Source organism: Ammospiza caudacuta, chromosome 1, assembly GCF_027887145.1.
Source record: "Ammospiza caudacuta isolate bAmmCau1 chromosome 1, bAmmCau1.pri, whole genome shotgun sequence".
NCBI lineage: Eukaryota > Metazoa > Chordata > Aves > Passeriformes > Passerellidae > Ammospiza > Ammospiza caudacuta.
This window is the reverse complement of record NC_080593.1, coordinates 30,987,212-31,011,712: the sequence shown is the minus strand read 5'-3', so window position 1 is coordinate 31,011,712 and position 24,501 is coordinate 30,987,212. Positions and strand designations below refer to the sequence as shown.

Here is a 24,501-nt window from a genome sequence, read left to right as displayed (position 1 = left end):
GACTTATACCTCTGTGCAGGAGCCCATGAATAGAAGAGTAAAGGACAGAACAACAGAAAAAAACAAGCTCATGTGTTCACTTGATACATGCCCAAACTTATCCTAAAAAATAAAATTTTTAGTCCCTTTCCTATCTGGTCTAGAATATCTAAAGTTTAAAGTTTCAAATAACTATAACTATGCTTTGAGGAGTTTGATTGTAAAGCTGCGCAAATTATGTAATGAAAAAATAACTTCAACTGTGAACAGAGGAAGGTTTTAAGACTGAGCAAAGTATATTCTACCACTCTTGCAGAGTTCAAAAACCTTATGTAGTCACAGAAGTTCAAACTGAACTTTCAGCTAAAAGGTTAAAGAAGACACCTTTAAATTCACTATTTAAAAGCTACTCCATTGTTTGATCTTTTCTTTTCTCTCTCTAGTCCATTGGCTACCCTTAAATTCCAGTTTATAAAAATCAGGTTTTGCAAGTACATAGGGAAGCCCCCTGGCTTTCTGTGTCCTTGCAGAGGACAGACACATGGTTAGAGCATTGACATTTTTCAGTACTGTTCTTCAGAATTGTTTTTCTGAGCGTGGAGAAGAATCTAGATACTGCAAACTTTAAAGTCTGATAAAACACATGCATCCTCAGAAAACTCACTGCTTCTCTGGCTGCAACATGATCTCATTCCTCCTCTAGCATTTGCTGCTCTGAGGAGTTACTGTGCTCCTGAAGAAGCCTGGTTGCTCTGGGAGAAGGAGGAAAGGAGACCAAGAAGCTCTTGGGGCAGAGCAGGTTATGGAGGCTCAAGGCAGAGAGAGGCCCCAGAGTAGGGCCACTCCCTGCATATGTATATGGAATATACTGTACAGAATAACAGCTAGATCCACCAGTTCTGTCTCCATCACAAAGAACCACATGAGAATGAAGGCATATTTCAAGTATGAGAGGGAATTATCCTCATTAGCGTGTATTTTCACTGTAGTTCAACTGAAAAGAAAAATCACTGAAACAAGCATTATCATGAACCAACTTCAATCTTTTTCCTTCCTTATCCCATCTATCTCTGGTAAGATGCAATGCATTCCTAATCCTATGTGATTAGAAATATATGGTCATGTGCCTCAAGTTTCATTTTCACACTGGGGACAAATACTCATAATGCCACGTCACATACCCCCAAATGCTATGGTAGAATTTATATCAATAATCATATTATCTAAGAAAAACACATCAGTGGGGTTCTTTGCTTTGTGAGGAATGCATGAATTGATGGGTTTGTAGTACAAAGACTCAGTACTTTAGCAGTTAAAAAGCCTTTTTAGACAATTGAGGGAAGGTGAAATATTTTCAAAACCTGAGGCTATGAGATATACATATGCCATCTTGATTAAACATATGGAATGCATACTCAAAGAAAAGCCAACTGGAGTCCTAGTTGAGTAATCAAAACACCCAAGCTGAGAGGGGTTAACATGCAAGGATCAGCTCTGAACTTTGAAGTTTTCTGGTCTTCATTTTTCCTAATTAAGACAAGATTTAATAACCAAACCACTGTACAAAGTATGTACTTAAACTCTAGGTTTGTTTCTAATTTTGTTGGGAATTCTTAGTAGATTCCAAAGAATCAGTAACCCCTGGGAAATTCACCCACTAAGTAAGGTGGATTGAATTTTTTTTTCTTAGGTACAAGAACGGAACGTCCACTTTTCATCTTTCCTTCTTTGACACTGCATCTTATATATAGTTATTGAGTAACACTAAAACAAAAGACAAGTAAAGGTGTGTAATTAAATCTTTGTAATACTAGTGGAGCTTCAGTATACAAATTGTGGAAAGCTGTGTACTAAGTGCAGAAAAATGTTCTCCAAATAAAAACATGCAATTATTTGCATATCTTATTTTCAGATAATCAACTTGGTATCAAGGTAGCAACTTGATTTTTTTGTAGAATTATTGCTTCCTGATAAATCTATTTAGAATCTGTTGTTCTTTCTTTATTAGTGGATAGTCCCTTTTCTTCTTTCCCTTGCCCCTGCTCAGAATAAGGTGTTACTGTACAGGGAATCTTGTACTATATGATTCAACTCTGTGTCAGACACTAGCAACAGGACATTTTTCTCTTTCTCCTTATATGGTCATTTTATATCACCATATAGGTAAAAAACTTTCATGCTACTCACAGAGAAAAGTCAGTTTGATAAATACTGATTAAAAATGTATCCAGATGTTTAGTAAGCTTCATATATAAACCCATCAATTTAATAAGCTGATTTGAGTTCAAGTGAGCTATCTATTTATGCAGCATTCTAGTCCACAATAAGACAAGTTTTGATACAATTCAAAAGCAGCAAGTGGAGTCATTGCTGCAGCTCAGAAGTACACATCAATTTTAAAGACATAATTTATCATTCAACAGGAAAACACTTGTCAGGTAAAACGGTAAGCAACTCTATTTTGTTGAATTGCAGCCTATTTCAAAACCTTAAGATACATAAAAATGTGTACACAACTATGCATAAACAAAAAAGATACTCTGGCAAAAACCTCTCTATTGTCCATGATGACACTGTGCCAATAACTAACTTCTGGTCTTAGTTTTCATCTTTAAATTCATTGGAAATTCTTTACTTTGGGAACTCACCTTATTCATGTGGATCTGCTGCTGGTACTGTTTCTGCTTTTCCAAAAATTGCTGATGTTGCTGCTGGATGACCAGCTGGGCCAAAGTACTCTGAGGAAGAGGAGCAGACTGGGTTCTGTTTAGTGGCCTGTGACGAGGCAGTTTGTGAGCAGCTCTTATGCCAGGTGAGACTCTCTCCTTTGCTGCTAAAGGAGACTGTGGATGAAGAGGAACCGCTCCTGCAAAACAGGGACATTTCACTCCCCTGTGAAAAACAACCAAATAATAGTTCTAACAGGAAAGAATGCTTTCAGTAAGAAGAGGGGTGTATATTGCAGAACTCTGCATCTGCACTGATGCAGTGGGACATGTATCACGTGCCTCGCCATGCTGGGAAGTTCAGCCGCTACAAAAGAATGTGATGAAGTAATCATTTTCTCTTTTCTGTAATCATTGAATTCTTTCAGGCTAACAGACTGGAACAGAATCACTAAAAGGGAAAACAAAGATGCTATCCTTTTTTCTTCCACCCTTCCACATTTCCCAAGAGTTAGGATGTGTGGTATTTGTATTATTGCATTTAGTTTAAACTGAACACAAATGTCATTAAAAACATTTTAAGTTAGTATTTCTGGAGCTTTGATCATTACCGGTCACAAGAAGTTTTTGCTGTCTCATTTGTTCTTTCAGTAACAGATGCTGCAAGAGAGCTTGGTGGCTGCTGTTTGGCTTTCCCTCCATAGCAATGTGAGGATGAGTTGATGATGGAGGAATGTTTCCTCCATACTGTCCAGCCAAGGCCACTCCTTGTCTCAGTGGTGGGGTCTCCCCCTTCTGCTTCTCTTTGAATGACGACGAAGCCTGTCAAAGAACGACAGCATTGGTAACTGCTTCCCAGAGAAGTAAATGGCCATTTATACCTCTGCTTGATTAGATGGTCTTATGTCTTCATGAACACATACAGGAGAGAAGGTTAACACCCCTATCTTACAGTTTGACATGAAAAGGAAGAACATGCCAGTTAAATGTAACGCTGTGAGAAACAGTACTGAAACAAGTTGAAAAAAAAATCAGCACTGAAAGCCAAAGCATAAGGAATTACTAGTTAGAATATTATTAATGCAAGGACAGGAGATATCCTTAAAATTCCTAAAGATCTTTGTGCAGCCTTCTGCACAGGAAACTAGAGGATCAGAGGAAATAGTTTGCATTGAGTTTGAAATAGGCAAGGCTTGGTTTTTCACATAACTTTCCATCACACAGCAAGCCGATCAGCAAAACAAAATAGTTACCTGTAGTAGTGGGAAGCTATTACTTTTCCTGGAGCACTCCCTGACTCCCTGAAGGACAGCACAAATCCAAGTTTTAGCCATTGCAAAATAAACTTATACAGTTAAACTTTCATCTAGGTGTGTAGCATTCTGAAGTGCCTTATAAATTGCACAGTTATCGATTTAAAGCTTTTGGAAGTTTTGGCCCTTCATAATTTCAAATGTACTTTATATTACTTAGTTCTTTGCCTATTAAAAAAATCTTGAAATAGTAGTTCAAGCAGAATAACAATTCTTACAGCAAGAATAATAACCTAACAGAAACATGCATGTTGAGGCTTACAGATAACCACTTATGGTAAGTCACAGTAAAAACAGTATCTCTGATAATGTGAATTCCATGAAATTCTAAAATTTCACCAATTTTTTTTTTTTGGTGTATGCTTACTTCACACTGCTATCTCCCTCCCCTGAAAAACAAACACCAAAGTAAGCTTTACATTCAATTTGCAACTGCTTGTTCTAGTAACAGAAATAAACATTACTTGTATAACTCAATCCCTTTGTTTTTTCTAATGCCAAAAGTAATATTTGGTGCTAGATGGCCACATCAAAAGCTTATAAGATTTGAGTGAGTAAATGAAACATATTTTCATTTCTTTTTAATGTTATAAATTCACTTTGAAGCTAGTTGAAGCTAGTTATATTTTTGTGAAATGACTAAGAAATTTTTGATGATATCCTCTGAGAAAGTAAGCATTACTTTCCATTGTGTTCAATTTTTCCATCCTTCAAAAACAATAATTTGCTAATATTTCTAGAGAACTGATTTCAGGCTTACATAATTTTCTTTGCAAGGTTCTGTACCTGATGTTAAAATGTTAGATTGCAGCAATACATTGCTGCTAAGAGCAGTAAATGTATTGAAAAAACCATAAAACAACATGGAACTTTGACTTAAACTTCATTTAGCACTGGAATTAAGTACCATTATTACAAACCACTGTGGATTGTATAGATCTAAAATTTTTTTTACCGTCGCTGAAACCTGTGCTTACAATCCCTAATTTCTTCACAGAAGTTACCAACTCCCACACTGTTGTACAGAACCACCACATATCAGTATTTTTACCTTGTTGTTGTTGTCATTGGAAAGCAGGTAAATTTTGACCTGTTGTAAATTTTGAAAGTAGCAAAATTATCAGGTATTTTACTGAGCTAGAGGAATACTACATTCTTCTCCTACAAAGCTCCAGCTCAGTTTAAGTCATTACTGGAATCTCATAAAAAAGTTAAAGGTAGAAATTATCATACAATTTAAACTTTTATACTAAATAATCTCCTCATATACTTCTTGCCACATCTGAAATCTGTTATCTGGCATAAATGCAATGCATGTGGCCTGTACTTAACTAAGATCCACACTGGCACTTGTTTATTTGAGATCAAGAATGAATATTGCTTTCAAGTTGTGCCCAATGCATAGAGAGGTCTGGTTCCTACTCTGAACTGCTTGTGCTCCAAAATGCTAAAAATATGAATAGAACACTCAGAAAGTAGGTTTTCTGGAGGCAAACATGTGCAGGAAGGCTTGAGACTGGTCACTTACACTGATTTGAGGTTGTATTGCTGGAAGTCCCAAGGTAATGTTGGGCAGAGAAGGGGACGTGTACAGACTCAACAAGTTCACTGATTCATCCTGTATCAAAAGGCGTTGCTGGGAAACCAGGTGCTGGAATAAAGGGGAAAACCAATGAAAGTTAATCTCCAAACTTTTAACCTTGATTATTCTATGCTTTTATCCCTATACACAGAAATCCAATTGTGTGCCAGTCATTGGTTTGCAACCCAATGGAGTTCCAGATACAGAAAATTACTGTCTCTGTGAAAACACTGTTGATAGTTCTTTTCTTAAGAAAGCAGCTGATATGTGTCTGTGATTATTCCTTAGTTAGTAAATCAAATTTCCATGGAAAGCTGAAATCTTGAGGATTCCTAGATCATCTTATCAACTTCTCATCAACTCAACATCAGTTCTTCTCATCAACTGGACAGTCACTCCAACAATCTCAGTGGGAATTTATCCAGCGAATTCAGGATTATGTCCAGCTGAATCACGAATATGGATGTATTAAACTTTCACCACAGTTGTTATTACTTTAGCTGTAAGGTACGAAATGTGGTTTTTAACTAGTCCATGTCTTTTGTTAGCCAGATTATGATATGGGTATGTTTCAGGCACATTATTTACTTCCATTAACATGGAAATTCTGTGTAGAAAGCAAGGCATCTGCCATTTAAAATAACAGACTCTCCCTCTCTGTCTGTCTGCATCTATACAAAACCAGCATCCTGTCATCCTTTGATAATGGGATACCCCTCACAGCTTTCCTAATCTTTTCAAGTTAAAATTTTTAACATTTCTTTTGAAGACTTGTGGTATAGTTTTCAAGGACATGGAACTGCCGATATATTTTTAATTACTATAAAATAAAAACAGACATTCTACAGAGATCACCCTTTTTATTTCCATAGATTAATTGGGAAGAAACATAAAAAGATTACCACATCAGGAATCTTTTTGAAGCCTTTGCCTTTCTGCTTGAACAGTGATATTTTTCAACATGTGGTCTAGTATAGTTGCTCGAATTATATTTTCTGTTTAACTCTTGCTTCCCCCTCCCAGAACTTTGACTCACTAAGAGCTACAAAGGTCTTATTAGACTTAGGAACTCTGGCATGATATGGTCCCCAAGGGAACAACATCCTTGAAAAAGAATACCCTGTGTAACAGTATGACACAGTGACTGCTTTCTTCCCAAACAAAAAGCATATGGGACTCCAATAATAGACCACCTCCAAGAGGGATACTGCACACTCGGGCTTTGACTAAAGTAAATATAATAACTTGTCAAGCATGTTGTGGGGAGCTGTAGATTTTCCCCCGGACAAACCTGGAATATCAATTAACTCTGTAAAATACTTCGTGCTAATACAATGCAACTTCAGACCATCAATGGAAAGTGGTTAAGCACAAAAACACAGGATGTTATTTCAAAACATAACCTTCCTCATACAGTTTGTTTGGAGATACGACCTATCACTGAGACAATAACAGTAGAAGTCTTTCCCTGTAATTTTCTTTTGGTACCTAGGGAATGTCAACAGATAGCATAGGAAACAAAGAAGCTCCACTTGTATATTACTTAATTCCTGGCTAACAGTGTCTTGCCTTGATAACATCCACCTTTGACCATGAATAAATCCAAGTATGGATTTAGTATCAAAACTATGGAAATATTATGGAGGGAGTCTACAAATATTTAAGAGAAAAAGGACAATTTAATGTGCCTCCTATAATATAATCAAATTTGTGGCAACTGCAGCATCGATACAAAGCCACTTGAAAGATTTATGTTTAACATTTGGTTTTTTGTATGCCACTATTACCTTCTAAGATCTGAATTAATCAAAATAACAGTGGCAGGGTGTATAGCAGTAAAACACACTACCACACTAGGGTCAGGCATGATTGTTTGATCAGGCAGAAGCAGTGATGTTATTTACCACAACAGTTTAATCTTGAAAAGGGGAGTTTATTAGTAAAAGCATCCTATTTTAATTTCTAATACTGATAATAATCTGTAATTTTCCTTTGAGTATGTGATTGATTTTCTAAAATATTTTCAGGTAATATAATCCTAAGCATCAGTTTAACCTCATCTCCCAGAATAAATGTCCCACCTGCACAGATTAGGGTTCTCTGTGCATCACAGAATCCCAGAATGGGTAAGGTTCAAATGGACCACTGGATGTCATCTAATCCAACGACCCAGAGGCAGAAATTTGTGATCCCAGCTACAACTTTTCTTTTTACACAGTCAACAGTATCTTGCAATGGTGGCACAGGTAGGAGCTGCCAAGAGAGTAATTTGGCAGCACCACAGCTAAGCTGTGTCCTTGGCAGACATGGTGGTTTGGACTGGCACCTAAATTGCCCCAAAGAGAAGCATGCCCTACTTGCTCCTCCATGTACCCACTCCTTGGGTCCATAGATCCTGCTCACTGATGCTTAAAATAGCTTGTCAACAGAGTTATCCTCTTTCTTAAAATAGAGTACAAGAACTCAGTGTAACAGAGCACGATGATCCACGAGTAACCATGAGCAACCATGCTTTGGTTGTGCTGTGGGACCTGCTGAGACGCAGGAACACCTTTGTGTGCAAGTTTATATGAACATTCATAGATTACGAGGGGAAGACAAAATAGTTTTGCTTTAATACTTTTCAGTTGTGGATCTAATTGTCACAGCTTTCAATATTCACAATCACACTTGTCTTTCTTGAGGCTTTTGGGATAATCTTTGAAAAAATTAATTTAGACTCACTTCACATACACTTGACACAAACCTCATCAGCTGGTCAGAAACCTACATATTTTTCCACTGGCTTCTTACAAAGATCACCTCAAGGAGCTGAGTATTAAAAGCATGCGGCTGTGGAGTTGTACTAAACAAATATATGTTTATCTGTCATGTATGTAATTTATGTCTCCTGTATAATCAAGTGTTATTCTAGGAAATACTGCTTTCCAAATCACAAATAGAAGAAAGAAATTGATCTGAAGCCCAGTTACATCAACTGGAAACTTTCCATTGCCTTCAATGGCTTTTGACCAGACCGTGAATGCCTAAAATTAATCATTTCACATGACTAAAGCAGGTTGTCCCTCTGAACTCAAGGGACATGCTGTGCAGGAGCTCAATTCTCCTTACATTTCTCGGGCAAGTAAGATTTAGCCCCAGCACAGCAGGTGACCTGAAAGAGCATGGCATGCTACAGGAGACAAATAGCTACTGCGGTGAACCTTGATGATACTGGAGACAACTGTGCCTAATAAAAGCAGGATTTTATTTATAAGGTGCAATTAAAATCCTGAGTTAAACTTTCAAGTTTTGTATAATGAGACTAGTGTTTTAACAAATGGTAGTGAAAGCACCTTTAAGGGAACTGTGATAGTAAAAGATTATCTGCAAAGCTGCAGCATGTGCAGTGCACCTTTGTTCATTCAAAAAATTGTAACTGTCTACCCACCACACTGTCTGCTCCAGAGAGTAAACCACTTAAAAGTCTCACTATTCCAGTCAATGTGGTAAAAATACTTTAAAAATCTGTTTCATTACTAATAATGCTCTAATTTTGTCCCTGCACTGGAGTGTAATCATTTACGGTACTGACTCATGCTTTACTGGTAAATGACTGTCATAGCAACCTGTTTTTCCCCAGCAAAAAGTGTTTAATTTGCTGCCATGAAAACCACAGCCATCCACCCACTCAGATATGAGCACAACACTTACTGCAAATGTCACAACAACGATTATGAAACAACAGCCATGTGAGTCATACAGGGTTGCAGAAAAACAAGTGATATTTTGGGTGATTTTGGAACACTCAACCTATTATTAGAAACTTCTGTACTTTGTGAATTGGATTAAAAATTGATTATCTGTATAGCCTTTGAGAGCTGGCTAACACTGAACTAGGAAAGAGATATGTAGGAGTTTGGCTGCTGTTAAACTATCAAAGAAAATCCCACTGAAATAAGAATCACTGAAGCTGAGATTTATGGAAAATGTTTGAACCCACATGACCACAGTACTGAGAGTCAACTAACCAGAGAGGTAAAGAAATCCCCAACTGGCTCCAGAAGTGGAAGTCTGTAGTTTCAGCTTCTTAGCACATTTCACCAAGTGAAGTGACCAAAGCCAGCATACAGAGCTCAACTTATAAAGGAATGTTTTAGGCTTCTTTGTACATCTTTGAATGAATGTTGGGGTTATAATTTTTTATGTCTGGCACAGAAGTGGCAAATAATATGCAATGTAATGTTCTACTAGCAAACAGAATATAGCTGCTGGTTCTTGCTACAACCTTTCCAAATCTCCCCAGAGACCACCAGCCTGACCAGCCTGTATGTATCTCTGATGGTGCAAGTGTCCAGAAACTGCAACATGCAAAGTCATGAGCACCATGTATCAGCCTCAGACATTACTGCCCTTCCATTTTGTAGAACCCTCAAGTCAGTAAAAGATCCAATTGGATAAGATTTCCTGTTTCATACAGCACATAATAACACCCACATATTACCCAAAATATTATCTAAAACATTCCCAGTAGTAAAACACACAACTTAATTCCACTGATCTAGGTAGGATCTGATCTAATCCTAATGATGGATCTTACTCTGCATCATTTAAATTTCTTTGCAATCACACATGGGGGGCTATGAGACAAGACCACATGTTAGCCATCAATGCAATTTTTTTTTCTTTTTGGTTACGGGCCAGAGAGAGGCTACTAATCAGTGTGCAGAGGTCACCCACCTGCCCCCTGGATCATAGTTCACACACACAATTAATTCATTATGGGGAAAAGTCACTGCTGGAGGTTGAACTGCCCATTCCAGGGGTTTTTTTTAGGTGAATGTCCTGCCACTGACCTGGAGAAATAGCTCCATTAGCTAAAACTCTGTTGAATCACATTTTCTTACGCAATTTTTCTAACATAAACAGCATAAACCAACAATTAATAGAAAACCTTGCCATCAAAGCAGGAACTGTGGTAAGTATAGGCTGGATATTGTATATTGTGGAATTTGAGCCTATCTTAGTCAAATTAGTTTACTGTCCCTTTACAATATTGCCCTGGGAAGCATGACTTGGGCATGTCGTCTGTGCTAAATGAGGTTTATCACAACTGATTTACCATCTGCATTCCTGTTGTTACAGGCACGTATGTGTGAAACAGAATAAGGAGTAGTTAAGATTCCTTCCGTTTACAATCTCACTTTACAAAACAAGTGTTCAAGAACTCTGGCATGACATTTACAGTGGTTAAGTATTGCCCTGAGAAGGACACTGAGATACAGTAAAATAAAAGGGAGATATGGCAAGGATTTAGTCACCTAACTCCAATACTGTAATTAAAGAAACCTACTTCAGCATTCATTTGAACCTGGGACCACCTTAGCTCTTATGTGTTAGGATCACCAATGCCTAAACCACTGTTTTGTACGCAGGAGTTCTTTTCAGCATTCAGCACTGAGCACCTCTTTCAGATCGTCCCAGAAAGTAATATTCTGTAACCAAGTTCCTTTCACAGCTCCCTCCATTCTTCCAGTAGCAATATTGCTGCTTTTCCCTGAACTTTTGTTACCATAGAGTCTTCTGATACATAGATGCATCTATGCATCTCATACATAAAGCTGTTATCACATATGTAACATACTGATGTCAGCCTGTAGTGTCCTGGTACCCCAATTACTCTGCTTGTGAGTATAATAAAATCAAATTTTCCATCTTCTTCAGTCTAGAAACCTGAGCAATTATCTACTCACTAATAAGTCTTACCTCAGCTTGAATGTTAGATGGCAAAACTGAGGTTTCATTTTCTGTTGCACTGCTGGTCGGACCATTGCTTGGGGAACTGGGACCTGATCCAGGGGAGCTGCTACTGACTGAGGATTCTGAAAAACAGATCAAACATACATGAATTTCACTCTGGAAAGGCAAACATAATCTTGATTAATTATATAATCTTTATAGCATAGGGCTTTTTTTGCTGTTGAAAAATATCTCTTGGTTACCCTTTTTACTTACATTAAAGACTCTTGATTCATCTTCCATTTCTTTGGTTTTCTTTTTACAACTAAGAAGGAAAGATACTCTTGATCTTTCCCCTTCTAATCTGTCTGTGTCACATAAGAAGAATTTAGTATTTGTTTTTCCCACAAAGATGGTTATAACAATCAGTATCAGGCAGAGACACTGACACAGAGCTTGTAATGAGTAAAGAAAAGAAACTCTTTCTTTTTCAATTGGAGAGAGTCGTGGCTCTGTGAGAGATGTGGCCTACTGCCATCCTTTCTGTCTAGGAAGGGGATGAGCCCATTGTGGACCCATCATTACATACAGAAAGTACTAAAGGCAAAATACACACCTTCATTACATCTTTGGTACAAATATGAACAAATATTTACATTGTGCAAAGACATTATAATAGGATGTGAAAAGATGCATGCTATCTTGACTTTAAATTCCTAGTTCTGTCTAAGACAAAGGCAGAGAGGATGACCTCATTGTATGCTGTTGTATTGAGTTATTCTAATTCTACACTGATATAAACTATATATATGTAATGGAAACAGTTAAGGTTAAAGATTGAAGAGTAACCAACTAGTGGAAGTAACCCTCTTTCAAGGGACAGTTTTCAAATTAAAGCATTCAAGAGGTTGAAGAAATTATTATCTAAATGTGGCAGCAAATATTCTACAGCTACTTCTTTGCTTATTTACTCTCTATGACTTAGTTCATATGCAAAAATATGTTTTCACTTTGACTGACATCACAGGAGGTTTCCTAGCCGTTACTTGGATCTCTTACTCTTTGATTTACTGAAGTGACTCCATACCCAGCTATACTAACTGGCCATGAAGAAGTTCTTGCATTGTATTTTCAATCCGTATCAGAGAAGCAGAGACACACAAACTTAATTATTTTTTTCTCATTTTTCAAAAATTAAAATAGCACTTTTTGCATAAATAGGCATTTAAATAAAGGGCTATTTTTAGCTGAGAGAATAAAAAGCAAGGGGAAAAAGAATTCAGGGAACAATGTTTAACCAGGGTTATAAAATGTCATATAGTCGATATTAGTAATTATAACAGCAATCTGAAAGGCTTCAAGATATTGTCAGAGCTACCAGAGCTTTAGTGTTTCCGCTCTTTCAATGGCATCAGGAAAAGACCTCAATTGATAACTATTTTGCTTTATACCTTATTTGTAAGTGTGCAAACTGTAAAGAAATCAGTTAAAATTAAGGAAGTGGATATCAAGAACCTCATACAGGCTTCAGCAAATGGAATTAATAAATTAGCTGTAGAAAAATTATAATCTGGAAAGAATTTATCAGAAAAATACTTTATTTAGTAACTTTCATGCTTATATTTACATCTCTGTTCCAGCTTCACACATGACATACTGTGTAAAGTTGTCACAAGAATTGCACATACAGGGAAACCAATGTGTTTATTCAAGTTGTATTTTAATTCCATCTTGGTGTGACATAATTCTGATATATCAAGTGAATTCAGATATGTGTCTTATAGACCAGTAACAGTTGATTGCATAAAGATATGGCCTGATCACCTGAAAAAGCCACAAATCCACTAAGTATCAATGCAAAGTCAAAGCAAGAATGGTCAGGATGAAGCCAAATACTGCAAATGCTCATTTGATTTAGCAAACGGTTTCAGTTTTGAAGTACCACCACTATTCTGTGAGCTGTGGCATCTGATGCAGAATTTCCCCATCCTTACTCACCTGTCACCTCGAAAAGACGCTTCTTGAATGAACTGACGTTTCCATCCTTCCTCCTGAGCAAAGGACTGCTTCTCCTTTCTGTCACCTTTTGTTTTAATCTTGAACGTACCTTCAAATTGGGCTCTGAAGCTGGAAATGAAGAGAAGATATTATGTGACTACATATTTTCCCAATTCCTGGCTTGTGTCAGACACCACTGACCCTGTAGGACCTCATCTGGTGCAAGGAGGGCTTGGAGGCAGAGATTTTACTGCCCAACCTTCTCAGTCATCCTGTTGCTCCTCAGCTTCATTTTACATTGCAAGCTGGGAAAGAGAGCTGAAGTGCTTGGGATCCCAGCATTTTTCTCATTCCATTGGAACTTTGAAGTTGCCCATTAATTATTGTTACTACCATATGTATTAATAATAAATGAATGCAAATTTAATTTACATTATTTTTATCTCTCTTTTAGGTGAAAACTTGGAAAAGACATATTGGAACTTGGAACGCTATAACTGGATTAAGGTTAATTGCAGAAACAGAGATTAGCCTCCACTGGTGCCTTTTGATTTCTCTGAGAAATATAAATTACGACAAGCCCTGCTGGCAGAACATTTCTTGGTCAGCAATTTTAGGCCCAGAACCTTAGTGTTTTCTGAGTAACACACCAAACAACTAGATTTATGACAGTGTCCTAAGAACATTTACAGAGAAAAATATATGCTCTGAAAATGAAGAAGTAGGGTTGATTCCCAGAAAACCTAGGATTACATTTAATGCACCTTGGGCAAGTTCCACCTTTGTTTCCTTAATGGATACAGTCTTTTCATATGAAGGCCAGCTCTGCTGTACTTTTTATTTTGTAGGATTTTTAGCACAATGAAGTGTTTCATGTAGTCATTGATTTGTTCATCAAATAAACAGACTGCTATCAAACAGACTGCTAAGAGCTAGTGAAAGGAAATTGTGGAAGTGAATTTGTTTATATTTCCCTTTCTGGAACTGAGGGTTGGCTAAGCAATATCTCAAAACAGAGAAAGCCAAAAACTGGGGTCAGCTCTCTCTCCTATGCACAGACTTAAACCCAGCCTCAAAGAAGGAGCAAGAGTTAGCAGAAAACCAAAATGCATTATATCTGCACTCAATTCAGAATTACACCATTGGTCACTGTGGGGCAGGAACTCAATCCTACACTTCTAATGCTTGTCCCTTCCCTCATGTCACAATGCACACCTTTTTTCCTTCTGTCCCACCTGTTCTCTCAGGGACGGGGAGGCTGGACATGGTCCCTGGAAGGCAAGGGGGCTGCAGCTCGCTGCAGAGCTGCTCTGACCAGCAGCCCCTGCTGTCACACGCTGACCTTTGTCACGTGCTGCGCTGCCCTCTGAACACCCTGTGCCTTAAATACATTTCAGACCAAGAAACACAGGCTAGAACTACATTGGAAATCTTTAATAATAGACCTATTAACTAGAAATTTATTTTTATCACCTACTACCACTGTTAGGATGAATGGTTCTGACAATAAAATACAGATGACTTGTTTACTATCTCAGATACCATTTGCAATGAAATTGAAAATATAAAATATGATAATGGGCTATGATTACAGTATATGCTGCCATCACAGATCTCACCAGGTATGATGACATTTAAAAGAAAAGGCACTCACTCCTTTTGCACTTACACTCATTTCCATTTCTACTATTCTGTACTTTTAAAAATGAGAATATGTCTGCACACATTCTGTCTCTGCATCCGTGACAGATGAATGTGATACAAATCCTCTGCAACACTCACTGGAGAAATTCTTCACTCCTATGTAAATGTTTCATCCTCAGTCACAGCAATTCCCTTTCTATTTTTACCAAATTCCCATCACATTCTGCATCTGAATCCATCATATAAGAACAGAAAACAAATTTTAAAGTCGATTTATGAATTTATGAGCCATCTGAGAAGATGCATGAGAAACAGCAATAACTTTAAAATGGAAATAATCAATTTTAATATTAAATGGCATGGAGGACAGTGGTTTTAAAATTATAAAATAAACCCCACAATACAAATCAAATATAATGTTTGAAGAGTGTTTGCTTCAAATTCTGACTTTCCTGAGTTTTCTCCCTGAGACACTGCCAGCTCCTAACATGGTACTTACTAGGACTCAACAGCTAGCAAAATGAATTATGGTTTCAGTGGACAAAACATACAAATCTAGGCAATTTGAAGATATCTGGTTGAATGGAAAAATATGAACAACTGAACACTGGTTTCTTGATTCCCAGCAGTGGCTGAGGCATTGGCTTGGGGTGTGACTGTAGAGAACACTGAACCGCCCTGCTCCACCAAGGCTGGGGCAGAATTATTGTTCACTGCAAGAGGTATGGACCATCACAGCAATCCTACGTGCTTCAGTGCACTCCTAAATGAGGGCACTAATAAGACATCTATGATTTTCAACTCTCTTCTGACAGTTAAAAAGGCAAAATTAAATATTTTAAGCTTCAAATATGGAGCTGTGAATTGGAATTATAAGCATGCACATGTATACACACACTGACTGCCTCACAGCACATATGTAAGATCATTTAGAAACTGTTACAGTCCTTTAAACTCTGAAATATGATCATTAGCAATGTGAAAAAAGTGAAAATAAAATTTTCAAACCTTTTTTTTTTTAATTAGATTGTTCCCATAGTATTTGCAACACTCTCGGAAAGTCTTAGTAGCAAATGGCCCAGAATTATTATAATTAATTAATTTGCCTTATGTTTCAAATGAGTATTTGGCTCAATACTTTAACTAGTGGCTCTTAGAAGTGGTTCTAGAGAGGGTTAATGTTCAACATAACTGTTTTGCATTAACCACCCTGTAAGTATTTTTACTGTACATTATTTGCTCCTTTGCTCAGCTTAATTAATCCATTGCCACAGCTGACTATGTTCATCTCCATGGGGAAAACTATCACATGGAGAGTCAATGCAAAAAAAGTTTTGAGGCTTAAAATTTACTCCCTAGCTTGCTGCAGAGTATTTTTCTCAAGCAGTAAGAAGTACCATTTTTTGATACAGTAATACCACAAAATTATTGAAAAGACCATCAGGGAATCTATATGGTGATTCAACCATGAACCAAGACACTGACACAGCAAGAAAATTAATGCACGTGGCTAACTTGCTACACACTAACCATCCCACTGGGAACCAGAACTCAAAACTAGATTAATTCTACCCCAGAAAGCAGACATCCTGTGTCTCACCTTCCTGAGGAGAAGAGGCCTCTCTAAGTGCTGGAGGTGTGGAATGGTGTGGGTTTGCTGTGTTTGATGACTCCAGCTGTAGTGGATTGAATCATCTGACCAAGGAGCCCAAATGCCACAGACAAGAGAAAAACAAGAGCACATGGCCAGGAATGTGGCCATGAGGATGAGGAACACAGATGAGGATGAGGAACACAGCATGGCAAATTTTCATGGCAGCAGTCTGGTTGGTTGGGCTGTGAACCTAAAATCTTACTAAGAAATGTATACAGTTGATATTGGTTTAGTTGGTCTCTGTTTAGCTAACCTCTTTGCTCCACAAATCTTTGCACTTCTATTATATTTAGCATTTTGGAACAAATAATAATCAATTTACACTTGGAGAAAGTGAACATAGATTATTTGAAAGTGTTTTGTTGCAAAGAAAACAAAAAGACACAGCTATTTCCTCTGAAGGCCATCAAAGCCCATGTCATTGTTCTCAATGGGAATCAGCAGGTACTCATTTGAGCGATCTGCTTCAGAGGATTTCAGGAAAGATTAGTCTGAAAATGACTTGTTTTTATGTAGATGTAGCATAATTTGGAATAATGAGATGTTGCAGTAATATGGCTTGTTCAGTTTTATTGCTATTACCTGGCTTATTCTCTTTTTAGTGCTGATAATTATGGACTGATGTTGGTCTTTAGATTATTCTAAGTAGGAAACAGAATTGAAAGATACAGAAAGGATTAGTTTAAACAACAGCAGAAAAAACACAGGCAATCAAAGGATTGGTTGCGTAACATTTCGCCATGACTTGTAATTGTGTCTACAGAACTATGAACTTTGGCTGTTGGTGAAGGAGAAAAACAGTGTCTGCATTAATTTTCTTGTATTTTACAGTGGCTTTGTAGAGGAAGAAAGAATAAAGTAACTGTACAGTTAAAAATGGGAAATATACAGGCTTCTATGTAGGTACACAATAATTTCATCACATGAGCTATCTCTGATAGTTGAAACAACTAGTCTCTGCTATGAACATGATGCTCAAATACAAGCAAAGAGATAGCAAAATGATTCAGTGAAGTCATTACGTCCTATACTCCACTCTGCTAAATATTAGCAATTTGCAGATTCTAGCATTAAATAATATAGCCTGGGGCCAGATTGCTCCCAAATGAGCTGAGGTTTTCTTGACAGGGCTTTTCTTCACTGTTTCTTTTTATTAAACATACAGAGATATTTAAGAAGAAGGAATGAAAATCCTTTTTACGCATGGGGAGAAGACATATATGAAGAGAATGTAAAAGACAATAATGCACTACTTTCTGATGGTTCCTGGAACACAGTAGTACTTTTGTATCAGAAGAGTGTGTGCCAACTTCAAATCAGCATTTAATGAAGCCAGGCAGGAAATGGGGGATGGGAGAGGGTGCATAGCAAGCAGGTCCTCATCTTGAGGCTAAAGCCCTATATAGAAGCCTGAAGAACAGAAAGTGAGCTTTTGTCCAGATTCCTAAAGGCTCTAAAGTGAAAGCATTTCCTTTTCCTCACAAGCAGGCTGGCTTAGAAAAGCTGTGGGGCAGTCGAGGAAAATGATGCTAAATTTGGCTAAAAAGATTCCAACACCAGCATGAGCAACAGCATCAATACTGACATCCTCCTTGAGAAAGATAAATTGTCCACCACTGCCCAGGCATTAACTGTTATCACTAAGATCCTTTTTAAAACAGCAACCTGAACTTCCCTAACATAATGAGGTCACCATAAAAAAATTAAAAACAAAAGACTTCAAGATCTTCAAGCAAATCTTCACAGGTATTCTCTATTTCTTTAGCTATAGTTTTTTTAAGCTGTGAAGAGTTATATGTACTGATTTGAATATATTCTACACTGTACTCCATGCAGGAGTTTTTTCTGGCTCATATCTAACAAGTATGAGTAATGAATACAGAGTCAAGAAATCTGTTTATTCACACCACATAGGTTACTTTTTTTTAATACTATTGTCTAGAGACCCACGTTTAGACAAGGATTTTGTGCTGTACAACACACAACCATAACACTCCATGCCTAAGATAGCTCAAAGTTACAGCACAAAATGATGATGTGTGGGTAGAGGCCATCAGAACTGCAAAACAAACATTAAGATGACACTGGTGAGCACAATGGTGGTATTGCCATCACTACTGGTTTATCCTTTCTCAAGTTTCTTTCTAGCACTCTGGCAATTGAATATTTTCAAGAAGATACTGCATGTGCATCACGAGATAACTTGGAAATTTCTGTTCTGATTTATCCTGAAACAGGAGGGGAATAATTGGAAAAAAACACACTGTGAGGAGATCCTCATTTTGTCAGGTCCATTGTATAGCTAAACAGGTTCCTGGGTGCTGTGGGTTCCCAGTCACCCTGGCAATAAAAGTAAATAATAAAGCAGCCTACCTGCCTATGCTATGCCAGGACCTGGAGACCAAGGAAAAAGTCAAATCCCACATTAATACTGCAACAAAACCAACCAGAACAGTCATATCTTAGGCTCCTAAGAAGCTGGTCTGAAAGCTGTGGGCTAAGGAGAAATTCCCAGTTTCCCCTACAGCTGAGAGAGGCAGAATCAAATACAAAAGGTAGCCCTAAGCACCACCAGAAAGGATAAACATGAACATAATCTTCAGCAAAACTATGGTTGCAACCAAAGCCTGGCAGAAAGCCAGAGAGGCAGAGAGAGGGTCAGGGACAAAAGCTGTTTCCAGCTTCCTCAGCTGCTTTGTGAAGAGTTGTGAATGAGTCCTGAGAGACCTGGTGGTGCACAGCCTTTACAGCACATGGTTCTCACAATCATGTAACCATTCTCTGCTCTGGATGAAGTTTCTGATTGCTGCTCTGGCTTCCTGTAGGCAGCCACAGAGTGCTTCAGCCACCTCCACATGGTTATATAAAGCATAGGCAAAATGAGCCTCTTTGCCTTCATACATGACTGACCGACATTTGCTGTAGAAGGCCATATCCCACTGGAAGACAATATTGGACAATGTAACACGTGGACATTCTCCCCACTGGATGACAGACTAGAAGATGGCAGAAATTTGCATGCAGTATAATTCTGTGGGTTCAATGACTTCTCAATTCTGGTTATTGAAAATGCCACTTCTGAGAGAGTTTTAAATTAGATTAATGAGAGTGAAAGCTATTTACACATGCCCTCTAAAGCTCTTCCAAGAATTACATGGACTTGACTGCTGGGTGGTCCCAACAAGGCAGGAGAACCAGATACAGCAGTACAGGATGGAGATGCTTTGTTTTTCTGGCTTGCATCACCTAATGTGTTTTCAGGATCCACTGAAACTGTTTCCTGTACAACCATTCACTTTATTGGGAGCACTGGTCATACGTGAAGCTCTTTAGTCCTTTGCTTTATTTTACTTCTGTAAAAGGTAGAATGCTTTATTTTTTCGAACTAAGGTAAATATCCATGCCCTAAATAAAAAAACAGGTTTAGTGAAACACATGGTAAAAAAACTAATTAGATTAGAGGGGATCTTGCAGCCCTTCTGCTCTCTTCAGGCTAAGGAAACTAATTTAACGTGATCAGAAAATTTTCATTAATTTTCTAAAACAAGTTCAAAAATTAAATAGTCCCTGAAGCTACTTTAAATATCTAACTTTTCTTTGTTATTCACTGCGTTCTGTATGAAATATAAAATATTTGTTTCATTATCCACACAAACAAACATTATCTTTCTAGCATAATTTATTGAGTTAGATGTAGAAATTACTTATTGTACTGCTTGGATTTAGCCAAAATTGGAGATCTTGAATATCTGAACAGTATGATGTATTATTTCCTGTTGATATATGTTCTTTGTGTAACCTATAAGGCAAAAGAACAGATCTCTCAAAAGAATTTTTAATAAATCTGGGTTTTTAGCAAAGAAAGATCATCTCCTTGTATTTGCACCACAGGGTTCTACAGCAGTTTCAAGAAGGCCATGGTTTTACTGGGCCTTATGAATCCTTGTTACATCTCAAGTCTGCTGAAACCATGACATTTCACTACTATGTCAGGTTCATCTTAATCTTCTTAAAGGTAAAATAATATCCTTTTCCAATAATAAGTAGGGGATTAAAAAGGAATTCTACTATACTAGCTTGAACCATAGAATTAAGGAATAAGGATAGTTTAAAATTAATTTTCATCTTCTCTCCACTTCATCAAATTCTGTAATTTCATTACACCTTTATAGCACTTTCTGGAGCCTACTCATCTGAGTTCTCAGGAGATGTAGAGGAGAAAAGAAGACGCTTGAATAGAGGGTATCTCTCATTTGAATCATAGTAATTCAATAAATAAATTAAGATATGCATGACTGGCAGTCCTTCCAGTTAGGTCCCCACTGGTAATTCTTACCCTTTCTTCTGGCCATCTACACCAGTCAGTTCTAGCTGGGAGGAAGTGATGGGAATACAATATCCTACTTTCTGCAAATATAGCAAATCCCACTCTTCAGTCTAAATCCTCCTCCCAAATCCACTGAATCCCAAGAAAAAATATTCTGTTCAGTGAAGAACTGTCACAGATAATCCCCTAGCCCACAAAGTCAAGGCTTTTGCCATGGTCACCATTTGACCCCTAGATACATAATCTATTTTTATAGAATAATCATGTTCACGATTATATTTTTCCCCAAGCCCCATAAAAGAAGGAACTAGTTCACAAGGTGCTTAAATCCCACAGATTTTAATCTAGGAAACTATCCAGCAATGATAACTCACTGACATCAGGCAAAAAGTACAGTCCAATATTTCATCAACCTTCAGAAATTCATGATGAAACACCATCATCTTCTCCCCCAGTTTAAGAGGGCATCAGTGTCATCAGTAAATGTGAGCTGGTTAGGTATAGACTGCTGAATCTGGAGTTGTCCAAAGGCAACAGGGTGCCAAGAAAACAAAAGCAACCAAAACTCAGTATATCTTGCTCTCCTAGCAGATGAAAACCATTGGCCAAGTTCATCTCAAAAGCAGGAAGGCAATTCAGCCCCACTGAAAAAAAATTAAGATTAAATTGGCTCCAAAGCTGTTTGGACATTCAAGACACGTTTGTCCTCTTGAACTTCTGTAGGCAAGGCCAACTTTGTGAAAGCATCTCCTCATGTTCAGCAAAGTGAGAAGAAAATCCCCACGTTTGAAGTCTTAGTTGGACATCCATACTACACCTTCACAAACATACAGAATTAAAATAAATTTACTTTTAGATAGATTCTTTATGCTCTGGAATATAATTCCAGTCCCCTACAACTTAATTAGCTAAATACACAATGTAACTTTCCATCTGGTAGAGTAATTTAACAAGAATAATTGTGCACCACCATAACTCAACGAGACACTGAGGAAAACCATTGAAATGCTATTTCCTTTCCTTTGGAAGAGAATTATGTACAATTTCAGCATGCTTTGCATTTCTAACAGTTAAAGCCAACAGGGAGGTATCACTCTCATTTATATTACTTTCCCATGAGAAAATCAAAAGCAAAGTACAAAGCTTATGCCTTTGCTCATGAATGGCTCTGTAATACTCACTTGGCTTTAACCACAACATGTTATTTGGCAGCTAAACCCCTTAATTAGAGTTGTGGGTTTGAATAGATTTTTCAGTGAAACTATGTTTTGCAGGATTTTGGAGAAGTGCAGTGTTTGCTAACCGATATCTTCTATTTTGGATGATCCCATACCATGTGATTTCCACTTTTCACTCCTCTGTTTTTCATCTTTAGATGTTCTTGTTTACTTTTCTAAAAGTTTTCAACTGTCCCTGCTCTAGATACAGTGGAAGAAAATTCCTAGCCCCACTGAAATCAAACAGGACGGTTTCTACAGACTTCAAAGAGTCTCAAATTTTATATGCAGTATTTTGTAACTTATTTATCCAGAGGGAATAAGCTTTGAAATACCCATTAAAAACATTCCACTTTGTTTTCAATGGACATTATGCTCTTAAAATGCTTTAGATTTTAGGACTGCTCCCTGTTGCTTATTGAAGGGGTTTCTTTAGGTTCAAAAGTCAAAAAGGTGTCTAGTATCTGATTACTTGCTTATCAAAAAGTTATGTAAGGCATTTCTTAATGATAATTTACAAAGCAGTTTTGAAAACATACATAGCGTAAGAAAGCTTTTATGTACTCACATGAAGCAGAACTTCATAATTCAATTTTGGTTATATACTGGTCAGTAAAAGAACTAAGACAGTATTTTGATCAAAATTGTTTCATTAGTTTCATTTGAAAAAGGGTTGGTAGTGTTGTAGAATAATTACTGGCAAAACAGAACATGACATATATACACAGAGTGGGATATTTGCTAAAAACAAAAGACATTGAATCTGGAAACTAAGCAATTTTTTTACTCACTCACACTTTCTGCAATTAAAAATGAGTGTTAAATAAAATGCATTAGAGGAATAACCTTCCACTAATGGAAAAACTGTGATGGTCTCCATGAGAATCATTCTGGTGATGACTCCTGTTGAACCCTGGTGCAGGCCCTGGCAGCCTTCATGATACCAAAACATACCTACACTCGTTCTATTCTCTTTGACAGTGTCATTAAGCCCACCCTAGCACTCGTTTTTATTTAGTTTTAAGATATCTCAAATAAATTCTCCTCTAACTTGAGCTCAATCAGCATGAGAGGACATCCTTCCTCAGCCCCTGCTCTGATGGGCTGGAGACAAGAGCAGCCCCACACTGTAGCTACAACCACATCACATTTCCTTGGAGCTGCTGCCTCCCAGGGCCTGGACACCAGCTTGGCCTGTTCATTATGTGAATCTGGGAGCTTCGCCTCCAATTCACTCTGCAATTGCAACTGGAAGCTATTTCTCTGTCTACAAATTCCTACTACTAATTACATGCTCTTAAGTTATTGATACTGAATTTGGGAAGGCTGAAAATGTTTGGTGAAGAGGAGTCAAGTTTAGGGTACCTTTCCTCCTTCTCACTGGGATAAGTACTGGTTTCTTCTGAGCACATTATCTATTCCAAATTTGTCGAGATGGTTCACCAGCCCAGGAAAACATGGAGTCTGGAGAGGCAGGAATGCTTAGCATCCCTGGAAAATGGGATAAAATTAGGAGAATCATATGTTTGCCTCATTTCCCTGCTTCAATAAACAAAGTGCCTCTCCCATTTATTGTTCTTGCTCATAAATTCAGAGAAAAATAGCACTTCTCTCCACTGAGATGGACTTCCTCATTTTGGCAGACATGGTAATTGAGGGTTTGGGATACTCCAAGGTTGTTTTTTTAAAAAATAAAAACCAAAAGAAATCCAGCTTTTTTCATATACTGTTATATCACAAAAGAATGTTTTTCCTAGAAAATGCAAACAGAAGTAAAATTTTGTGGCACAAAAGGGGGAAGGAGAAAAACTTTCACACACAAAATGCTTTTCTTCTGATCTTCAACTGCCACAGTAAATTACCGAGTCACTAAGTGCACAAAGAACAGTAAGGAAATATTCTAATTAATTTCTTTTCTTAAAAATTACATCTGCTGAGTTCTCACTCAGGAATCTTTCATTCTCAGTTACACAAGAGCTACACTGTTATTCTACCGCCTAATCAGTTTAATTTAATATGGGTTTTACAGAGTGATCTTCACGGCTGTGCAGGGCAAACTTCTTCCTCTCTTTCATCACAATATTAAACAATCCTTCATCTCCTCTTTTTTCCTGTATGGAATTGCACAACTTCTCCCATCCAAGGAAGAACCTCGTACTATTTGTTATTTAAAAAAACCCCTATGCTATGTTTCCATTGAATATGCTTCCAATTTTTGGAAAGTGAGCTACAAACATCTTCTCAAATTGTTACACTGTGAGAGATCTTCAGATCCCTAAGCACAATGCAAGTTGTAAGCCTACAACTCCATCTGCAAATAAAGATTCAACTGGCACAAAATCAAAATAAATAGAAATACTGATTGACATTCCCATTCTTCCATGATTGCGCTAAACTCAGGAA

At 37.5% G+C, this 24,501-nt stretch overlaps 1 protein-coding gene across 1 annotated transcript in view; it reads right to left on the bottom strand.

Annotated features, from left to right (window-relative positions):
* HDAC9 (histone deacetylase 9) overlaps nucleotides 1–24,501 on the bottom strand; it is a 274,618-nt gene that overhangs the window by 191,227 nt on the left and 58,890 nt on the right. Inside the window, exons 7-11 of the mRNA XM_058801306.1 lie at nucleotides 13,257–13,385; nucleotides 11,286–11,401; nucleotides 5,487–5,609; nucleotides 3,257–3,467; nucleotides 2,628–2,845 (exon numbers count right to left, since the gene is read on the bottom strand). Of these exons, the coding sequence (XP_058657289.1) occupies nucleotides 2,628–2,845; nucleotides 3,257–3,467; nucleotides 5,487–5,609; nucleotides 11,286–11,401; nucleotides 13,257–13,385 (797 nt within the window). The remainder of the gene's footprint in view (nucleotides 1–2,627; nucleotides 2,846–3,256; nucleotides 3,468–5,486; nucleotides 5,610–11,285; nucleotides 11,402–13,256; nucleotides 13,386–24,501) is intronic.